Raw genomic sequence first — 10,840 nt, 5'->3', positions numbered from 1 at the left:
TTGATGTATCTTAATTATATCAGCTTCAGAATAAGTAAATAACTTTTTTTAAGTATTTGTTAACAATATTTGGCATGTTTTAATTATAAGAAGTCCAAAATATTATAATATATATATATATATATTTAATACTCCACCCATCCCATAAAATATGCTTAGTTTTTTTTCATTTGTCCTAAATTACGGACGCTTTTCTTTTTAATTAAGTTAGTAGTTTTATATTAACTTATTATAAGATCAAGCACTTATTACTGTACTAAAAGTTTAAATTGTTAGTAGAGGCACAACTCTAATCCCTTGTAGTATAGTCTAAGTGTCATAGCTTGAAGGGATTTGAGTAGGATGCTGTCTCACTAAGTTATCTCTACTCAGTGTCAATAATTCTCTCAACAAGTGCTAGCGGTTCGAACTTACAGCTTTAGCTCCGATATCATTTATAGGATCAAATACTTTCTGTCATACTAAAAGTTTAAATTATTAGTAAAGACGTAACTCTAATCCTTTCTAGCGTAGCAGCTTAAGCGTCATATGCTAAAAAGATCTAAATAAGGTGCTGACCTACTAACTATCTCTACTATGTGCTAACACTTATTAATATGCTCATATTTAATATATATTGAAAAAATAAAATTCATTAGTTTCAAAAATAATTTTAGTAACATGAATAATTTAATTTTTAATGAAATAATATGAGTAGAGGGTATATTAAAAAAAATAAATAAAATTTATTATTTTAATTATATTAATAATATTTTTTAATTTATGTGAAAATAAAAATAATTCTATCTCTATAAAACGAAACGAGTAATTTTATTGTTGAATCTATAATTTTTAAAATTAGCTTCTTAAATATAATAATTAAAGAGTATTAAAATTAATTTAATTTATTTAATATATTTTAAATATTTTAATTTTTAAATTTAAAATAAATAATTTTAATATCTTTTTATATAGTATTTCTTAAAAATCCAACCTTAAAAACAATGTCCTCTCGGTGTATTTGATATTATTATTAAAATAGTTATTGGAAAATTATTTTTAAAAGTATATTAATTAAAATATATTAAATTTTAATTATAAAATTTTAAAAATATTATTTATTTTCATAACCTCAATCGGATAAGGGTCCTAAACTCTTCTTGTGCCTTCCTCTCTTTTCTCGATGTGTGTGGGTCCTATCCATTTGCCCTTTTCTAATTCTTTGTTTTAAAAAAGATTTCTTTTTATTTCCCTTTCCTTCTGGAACTCACGATTTCTCTTTCTCTCGCCTTATCATTTTACTCCAACCAGAAGCTTCCAGAAACAACAAAACCTAACTCTTTTTTCTCTCTTTTTCCTGTGAATATTGCGAGATCAACGTGCTGCGTCGCTCTGTGTAAGGCGATGGCCCTTTGCTAGGTGGCGGGTGGTAGCTAGGGCTTACAGTTTAGTAACACACGTGGTTCTGTCTCTTTGTTTGTTTGTTTGCTGAGAAAATCTCACCTTTTATTGTCAGCAGAAAGAATTCGTGATTGTTTTCTTTCAGGTATGATTTTTTTTTTCTTTGTTAAGAGTTCCTAATTTAACTGTTATTCTTCTAGGCTGTTTCAGTTTACGTTTAACGCGTAACGCATCTGCGAATTAAGTTTAGCTGTTAAATTTGATTCGCTTAAGTAGATTTTCTCGGTTCCTTTTAATGATTTAACTTTTCTTTGGTTTTCTTGGAACGCAAACGGATGGTTATTATTTTTATATCATATGTGTTTTCATTTTTCAATTTCAGTTATTTTGTTGGATCTGATATATGAGTTTGATAACTTAGTTCAACCCGGCACGCCAAAGAATCTGTCACGAATAGCTGCCTGTTTTTTATGGTTCGGATCTAAGACCGAACCCTGATGCCATTGCTGGTGGAACAAACCGGCGAATCACACGCCACCGGAGGAGCGGGAGGAGACTCTCAGAGATCTCTCCCAACTCCATTTCTCACCAAAACTTATCAGCTTGTCGATGATCCTTCCGTCGATGACCTGATTTCGTGGAACGAGGACGGATCGACCTTCATCGTCTGGCGCCCCGCTGAATTCGCAAGGGACTTACTCCCCAAGTACTTCAAACACAACAACTTCTCTAGCTTTGTTCGCCAGCTCAACACCTACGTGAGTCTCTTTCTCAATATACGATTTCTCTCTTTAAGAAATGAATAAAATTGGTGTTGGATTTTATTGACGTGCCTGCTGTTTTAAGGATATTGTTTCATCTGCTTATATATTTTGATTCATTCTGTAGGGATTTAGAAAGGTAGTGCCGGATCGATGGGAATTTGCGAATGATTGCTTCAAGAAAGGAGAGAAAGGATTACTTCGCGATATTCAGCGGCGGAAAATCTCTCCCACAGGGGTTACGGCAGCAGCTGCAGCTACGGTAACCGTTGCCGCAATTCCGCCGGTGGCACGTGTGGTTTCCCCTGCGAATTCGGCCGACGAGCAAGTAATTTCATCGAATTCGTCGCCGGCGACAACACAGGGTGCTACTCCGAATCTCCAAACAACAAACTGTACTACGACACCGGAGCTTCTGGAAGAGAACGAGAGGTTGAGGAAAGAAAATGCGCAGTTGAGAGAGGAGTTAACTCAGTTGAAGGGCTTGTGTAATAATATAGTTGCATTGATGACTAATTACGCCTCTGGTCAATTGGATGGTCATAGCAATTTGTCGGAGGGGAAGCCTTTAGATTTGTTGCCTTCGACGAAGGTGGTGACGCGGGCGGATGAGATGGCCATTAGTGGTGGCACAAAGGCAGTTGTGACGGCGACGGCAGAGGAGGGAGTAAGCCCAAAGCTGTTTGGTGTGTCGATTGGGGTTAAGCGCGTGAGAAGGGGTGAGGAGGAGGAAGAGGAACAAGAAGTGAGTAAGTATCAACAACAATCACAAGAGAATGAGCCTGTGTGCGACGTAAAATCAGAGCCGTTGGATGGAAAGACTGGGCACAGTGAGCATGACGACCCGTCGTGGCTAGAGCTGGGGAAGTGATGATTAATATTTGTGATTGGTGATTGGATATTTATTATCTGATGAGAGCTTGGAGATGGACAGTGGGTGGTGACGTAAGATGTGGCTACCACAGAAAACGATTGCGATGAGAGTGAGGTGAGAAGGTGGCTGAAAGACACGCGTCATTTGTGGGACGATTCATTCTAGCTCCTTCTGGAAGTTGTATTTGCCTTACGTGGAAAGTGAATAGTCGCTGCCGTTTGTCCTTTGTGAAGACTGAAAAGTTGCACTACCCCTAGACGGTGGTGGAAGTGTAAATATGAGCGGCCAAAGAAAAGAAGGTTGAAACTCCAAACGGCGTCGTCTGAGAAAAGGAGAAAAGTCTCTATTTTATTGTGCAGGGAAAACGAGCGGTAAAATTTGATGAAATAGCATTGTAAAACACTGGTGGCTGGGTTGAAGTTTTTAGCTTGTTGAGAAAAGCATAGAAAGAAGTTGGGCAGGCAGGTAGCTGGGTGTAATATTTTAACATAAAATTGGACAAATTTAGAGCTCAGAACGGTTTTGTTATTATATTATATGCGGAAAAAATTTTATTGGTTATGGATTGTTTACGTGGTGTGGCGTATGCATTTGCGTAGTTCAGGCAAATAAGGAAATACGGAGGTGGAAAATATCTCGTAGGCGATGAAGATATTTTTGCGGAATTTAGTGGGGAACATTCTTAAACAGTTGTAATATCTTTATGGTTTGTGTCTGGTCCGACTTGGTAGTATTTGATGCTCAACGTAGACTTGTTCAAGCACCTTTGTTTTCATTGCTTCTTTATTTTATTGTATTTAATTTTTTGATGGGCTTAGGTCTAATAGGCTACCTACCCAATTGAGGTCTAGCTGAATTAGGAAGTATTGGTTTTCAAGTTTGGGCTTTAACAGGAAACTGCTTCAGCTTGGATAGTTGCATGGCCTTGGATTTGTGTATTGATTTGGGCTTCTATTAGATTGATAAGTTGCTCATGGGAATGCGTATTTGGCGTCGAATGAATTTAATAATTATTAAATTAAATTAAATATTAAAAAATATATATAAGTAATAAATATAAATATTTAATTTGATAATTACTCTATCCAAATTTATAATAATTACGCTTAATTTTATGAGTTGATTATGTGAGTCACGATCAGGAAATGTACTGGCTATTAATGGAGCTTCTGAAATCTCACCTAATTCAAAATTTAGAGTAAAAGCTCTGTTTCCGAACATATGCCTACCGTCCAGACTTTTCCCAACTAATTTTCATTGCTTTCGCTCAAATTTTCCAAGAAAATTCGTTCCTATTACCTTCTTTTTTTTCTGTCAAATTTTCCATTTTGCAGTTTGGAAATTTCTTTTTAGTATATTTTCCTAAATTAATTAGGATAGAAGGAGAGCAGAGCTCAATGACTCAGAATTGTAGCTTTCTGTACCATTACCTGATTAAATCACTTGATTTACCTTACATATCATGGCTTCATTATGCCTTAACCCAAATAAATAACTTAGGTTCTAAATTCATAATTCCTATGTCAAATTATTTTGAATTAGTATAATCAATTAAATTATATTATTTAGTTGTTAGCTGTGTTTTCGTTAGTCTTGGGTCACTGTTCTGTTGTTCTAATAAGAGACTCAAACCAAAGCTTTGAAGGCTATGCCCAGACCTGTCCAACATAAATTAAAAATATATATTTATTATAAAAATTATTGAATATGCAATATATATATATATATATATTATTTTAACAAATTAAAATTAAGTGATTAAAATAAAATAATCATGTAAGTTGAGGATGATGTATATAATTTAATCTTTCTTTTCTCCTTCAAAACTCTTCTTTAGATAATTACCGGTGAAATTCTCATCAATGGTTACTCTTAGATTGATTTTCCTTTTATATATATATATATATATATATTTTCCAGCTTTTTCTTATAAATTTTCATATTTGTGTCCATTTATAAAAAATTAAATTTCTCTCTTTGTATTTGTGTATATTAGGAACATGTATGAATTTCTTTTCCTACTACTAGGGTATAGTTTTTCCCATTATTAGAGTTTTGTTTAATTTTTTTTGTAGTATTTGAATAAGTTTTTTGACAGTTCGAAATACAACATATATCATTGGTTCTTTTTTTTTTTTTTAAAAAAAACTTTAAACTTTCAAGTAAGAATAAAAATGTTTTATCAATAGAGTCTAATAGTGCAACTCTATTAATGTTTAGTAGTTTAATCTCTACTGTGAGCCATAAATTTAGGAAGTTCTCCAAATGACAATATCATGAAAGATTTTTTTTTTTTTCAAAAGGAAAAAGAATCATTCAGAAAATTATTTTATTCTACTCAGATCATTTCTAAACAAAAGATTTTAATTATTTATATTTATATATATTTTTTTTTTATGATAAGATTATGTTGTATTAATAAATTGCTAAATTTTATCAAAAATTAAAATATATAAAAAAAATAAAAGTCTTCCCTCGATATTTGAAAGTCAAAAGAGGAAAACAACCAAAACTTTCAATTAAACATTAATTTAGCAATTAGGTGTTAAGCATTTTCCAAAAGGGAATTGCTTTGTTAAAGAGATCAACGTTGCCTTTGTGAAACTGATAAACAGCATAATCACATGTGATTTGTATTTTTGTATTGTGCTTTACCTGTATCATAGTAGCTAACCAACCTTGCTTTCTTTTATGCAGTGATTTTGGAAACTTATGCTGGATTGAATATGACTTTTTAATATTTAAAAAAAAAAAAAAAGAGACATCATTTTCAAACATTAATGTTTTAGTTTTTAAAAAAAATGTTCAAATAATTTATGAAAATTAATTTATTTCATTCAATTTTTCTAATATTACTTAGTAATTTACTTATAAAATTATATAAAATAATACGTTATTATTAATTTATGAAAATTATTATTACATAATATATGTTTAATATTTATTTAATACTATTCTATTCGACCTCGGTTGAATTTTAAACCCTTAAACTTCTTCCTACCGAATTTAAAAACCATGCATATCTTTTACACACGCTCTACACCAAAAATATAAGATTACATTTGGTAAAGTGTAATACAATGTAATGTAATCAATTATGTAATACGATCGAAATTGTAAATTGTCATTATATTCTCCCATTTTGACATAAAATGAAAATATAAGTAATATAATATAATAATAATTTTTATTTTAATATTTAATATATTTATAATATTAATAATAAGTGGTAATTGTTACAATGGTAGCTAAATGGTAGTGGTGGTGGCGATAATGATAGTTAGGTGGTGGCAAGGTGAGGTAGTGGTGGTGATAGTAACGACTAGGTAATGGTAAAGATAATAATAACTAAGTGATAATAATGATGGTCAAGTGATGGTGATGGCAATGGTTGTAATAAAAAGATTATTGTGGTGGTGGCGGCGACAGTGGTGATAGAATAGGAGTAGTGGTAGTAGTGGTGATAGTGATAATATTGATAATAAATAAAAAAAATTAAAATAAGTAATAATAATTACATCTATTTTTTTATGTAATAACTATTATCTTATTTTAAATATAATTAATTAAGTTACGTAATTTTTATTTCATTATGTCAATATAATCGCGATAAACATAGCCTAAAATCTTGAATGATCAATAATAATTAAATCTATTAATTGAGGCAAATTCTTTATATATCAATTTAATGAGAGTTATGAATATATATAAAATAATAAATCATGAAAGAAAATAAATTTATATTTATAATTTAAAAATTTAAATTTTCTTTTCATAAAAAAAGAAAAATTATATATATATATAGAGAGAGAGTGTGTGTTGGGTCACAAGAAAGAGATTTTGATGGAATATTCTAATATATATTGATTGGTTATTAACTTTAGTAAAGGCATTCTGTATCTTCTAATAAATGGAGATGACCAGAAAAGAAAGATGTGTAAATTACAAAGAAGGATCGTAATTAGGCTCCACTACTTAATAATGCAAGCGACAACAAAGACTTCCGTACATTTTTGCAGAAATTAATGTTTACCGCTTCAAATCAAATCTTATTTTTATTTGTATTTTTTTATAAATAACAAATCACCCTCAACCAAATTCGAATGTCAATAGTAATTTAATAAAGGGAATACACAATTTAGTATCTCATATTTTTGCTTTTTTACAATTTAAGGATTGAAGAAAATTTTGTAATAAATTAAGTATTGAATTATCGTGCGAGTTGTTAATAAATCTAGTGCAAAGTGGCTAGTGCGCTTAAGTGATGCTAATGTGCTTAAGTGATGCTAATGTGTCACGTTGACATCATCGATACAGCTGATGTGATATGCTAATATTAATGTCACATATTAAGACATGTTAATATTTGTATGTAACATTAGACATTGTGCTGATATCAGTATGCCACAACGGCGACAAATCAACGTAGTTAACGGTGTTAGTAACTAAATTCTCAAAGTGCTAATGGCACAATAATTTAATCATTGATTTATTAAGAAATTTTTTTTTTAATTATTGAATTGAAAAAGCGCAAAAATATAGGTATTAAATTGCACTTTTCCCTCTAATAAATTAAAAAACAGATAAAACACTCCCATAAAATATAAATGTGTCAATTTTAATGTTAAAATCAATTATGGATAAATTAGTTTATTACTATGACCAAAATAATGAATGGACTAAAATACCCTTGAATATTAATTAAGTAAAATAAATATGACAATTTCATTTAAAATTACTGTCTATTTAGATCTTATATTTTCTCTCATATTTAGTAGTTAACTTTAAAAGAAAATAAATTATTAAAAAAAATTCAATTAAATTAAAAAGAAAAAAACTTTATAGCCTATAAAACAAAAGAATTTTGCACCTTTATTCTTGAGAACTTAAAGAAATAAATTTAATATAACATATGGAAAATTAAATTGTAATAATTACTTAATTTTTATACAAATCAAAGTATGAAAATGACAAAAATGGGCAGTACCAAGTGAATATCGCAAACATTAAGTTTTGTTTACTATTTTTTCTAATATATCCTCTAATTATATTACTCTATTATTAAATTATTTATTAAAATTAATAAATTTTATTTTTTTTAATGCATATTAAATAAGAATATATTAATAAATTAATAAACATAATTATTCAACTCATTATAATTGTTTATTGTAACATAATTATTCAACTAATTAAACGTAACATATAGTTATTAGTGTAATATTTCTCTTTCTATCATTGTTTAGTGCAGTATTGATCTATTAGCATAAATTTTTATCATTGTTTAATATTTATTTTCATAATTATATCATAAAATTAAAATTAAAATAATTATTTAAATGTGTATTCAACTAATTAAAGGGAATGCTTTATAATTATAATTATAATTTTTTTTTAAAGGAATGCTTTATGAAAAACGCATGACATGGACATTTGTGGGCGCTCAGTTGACTTCATAATGGACGCGATTTACTTATTGTCTCAGTTACACAGAAGCATCCCCCAGGAAATTGCACTCTCACTAACCCTAGAAGCTCCCGAGAACTCCCTTCTTTACTCTCTCACTCCACCAAATATCTTCCATATATGTACATAAACACACAGAATATGCATATTTAATATCTCTTTATCTCTATTCACAAGCATAGGATATGGAGATCACAGTCATATCAGCCCAGGGCCTCAAGAGCACATCTTCAAGTCCTTTCTCCCACCGTCTCCGACCCTTCATCACTATCACCACTTACCCATCAATTAACTCATCAGGCAGCGATGATAAGAAGTGCAGAGTGTACAGTACAAGGATTGATGATCAAGGAGGAGTGAATCCCACCTGGGGTGATAAGTTTTATGTCCCTATAGACACTGCCTTCCTTGCTAACAGATATTCTTGTATGTGCCTTGAGCTCTATACCAAAAGGCTCATTATGGGAAAGGTTCTATTGGGTTGGTGCCAGATTCCGGTCACCGATATTGGGTTCCCGCCGGAGGGTTCAGTTAGGCACCTGAGTTACCGGATACGGGCCAGAGATGGTACGAGAGGGCACGGGATTGTGAATCTTGCCATAAAGTTAACAGGTTTTCCATCGGTAGGAAGTCAAAGATTATCGGATTCAAATAATCAAAAAGTTTCAGAAGCTGGTCAGACAGTGATTGGCATTCCGGTGACAGTCTTTTCACATTTAAACATTTGTCAAAGATAGTTAGATTTCATTAGTTAGTAGATAGAGAAAATTAATGAAGTTGGAAAATCTGGGCCAAGATGTGATTGAACCAACACAAATGGAATGGTTGGGTTTTCATCGCCAGTAATTGAGCAATGCTATCAACTCCCTAAAGAGGGATTAGATTCTATTTTGTTTTTCTGATCTATTTTTGTTTTTGTGGCTACAAAATTTAAAATTTCTCTTGAGTTTGTAATCTCTCATGTTAATTACGGTTTGAATTTTAGAACTAGAGTATAAATCAAGTATTATATTTATTTCTTTGTGATTGTGAATCTCCTGATATCAATTTACCTTTAATTGGATTATAGAAGGTAAAATTCACAGTGGAAGAAAATTAGAATATGATAATATTATATATGTGTTTGGAGAAGGGCTTGCTTGACCCTTGGTGAAAGAAAGGGACAATTACAGAGGAATTAAGGTTGTGCTTGTTAATGTTCTCTGTATATCTGCATTATTTACTTATAAAGTAATGAGTCTTATTTTTAAAATTAATAAATAATTATTTTTTTATAGTAATAAATACACTATTTTTCAATACACCTATGATTTACCACCGTGTTTGATTATGACTTTTTTTTTTTTTTTTCTAGTGATTATGACATGAGAGGCGTTTTCTGCCTGGAATAGGCTGGTTAACTTGCTTTATTCGGTGTGAATTTTTCTTCTTTGGAATTTTTTTTTAGAATTTCTTTGGCGGATTATTAGCATTGTTTCCATCTGCCTTTTGTTTTTCTTTTTTTGGTAGCGTTTGCATTTCCTTTTTATAATTTCAGGCAGCACCGAATGGTAGTGATAATGCGGCGCCGCAATCAACGTGAGATTCCAATTAATTAATTAAAGGAGGAAAATATGGAAACCTCTAATTGATGCCAGCAAATAAATGAGTTAATTTTCGCCCAGCTAATCCCAATCTGGACAATGTATAGAATTTTTTATATATACTCAAATCTATACAAATTTAAGATATAAATTTATAAAATTTATATATTTAATAAATAAATTCTAAATTTATAATGAATTAAATCTTAAAAAATAATAATAATCCTGTATAAAACCAATTGGGAATCAATTTAGAATATCTATATTCTTTGAAAGAATGAAAGACTAACCCTAAATGAAAACAGAGACCAGAGTCCTTAGAAGTGACCCTTCGGAGTTCAGACGTAATGACTTCTACAACCTTTTACACACGACACGGCAGCCATAAAGTCACAACATTAGCTCAAGCCTGATGAATCATCCACCACCCAAATGAATAATGTCTTTCCATTCATTCTCAATTATGATCGACAACCAAATAAATTAAAATTAAATGATAAGACAACGGTCCCATGCTTACTTCCATTTTCAAACCTCTACTTCTTCCTCTCCCTTGTGTGAAAAACTGACTTTCATCGACACTTTCCAAATCTTGATGGAAGCCTCATGTCCTTATTGAGTGTCTTGGAAAAAGGTACCAACCTGCCGTCCGAACTCAGAAGTTTGGTGTCGATTGTGATGGGCTAACTACGACCATGATTAAAATCTTAAGGAAAAATTACAGCTAATTACAGCCAACCAAGTTCAATAATTGGCTCCACCCTTGTCTTACTGGT

The 10,840-nt window shown here is 30.9% G+C and overlaps 1 protein-coding gene across 2 annotated transcripts; it reads left to right on the top strand.

The window, feature by feature from the left end:
• Positions 1 to 1,138: 1,138 nt before the first annotated feature.
• On the top strand, positions 1,139 to 3,546 carry LOC110656982 (heat stress transcription factor B-2b). Of its 2 annotated transcripts, none has more exons than XM_021814000.2 (3): positions 1,139 to 1,525; positions 1,763 to 2,138; positions 2,269 to 3,546. In XM_021814000.2, the coding sequence occupies exons 2-3, from the start codon at positions 1,878 to 1,880 to the stop codon at positions 3,010 to 3,012; spliced, it is 1,005 nt and encodes a 334-aa protein (XP_021669692.2). In that variant the 5' UTR covers positions 1,139 to 1,525; positions 1,763 to 1,877; the 3' UTR covers positions 3,013 to 3,546. The 2 variants fall into 2 exon arrangements, with proteins under 2 accessions (XP_021669692.2, XP_021669691.2); XM_021813999.2 differs by having other exon boundaries at positions 1,233 to 1,525; positions 1,802 to 2,138.
• Positions 3,547 to 10,840: the final 7,294 nt, after the last annotated feature.

The sequence above is a fragment of the Hevea brasiliensis genome, chromosome 9, assembly GCF_030052815.1.
Source record: "Hevea brasiliensis isolate MT/VB/25A 57/8 chromosome 9, ASM3005281v1, whole genome shotgun sequence".
Classification (NCBI taxonomy): Eukaryota; Viridiplantae; Streptophyta; class Magnoliopsida; order Malpighiales; family Euphorbiaceae; genus Hevea; species Hevea brasiliensis.
Note: the sequence above shows the minus strand (reverse complement) of the source record. Positions and strands in the feature narration are given on the sequence as shown.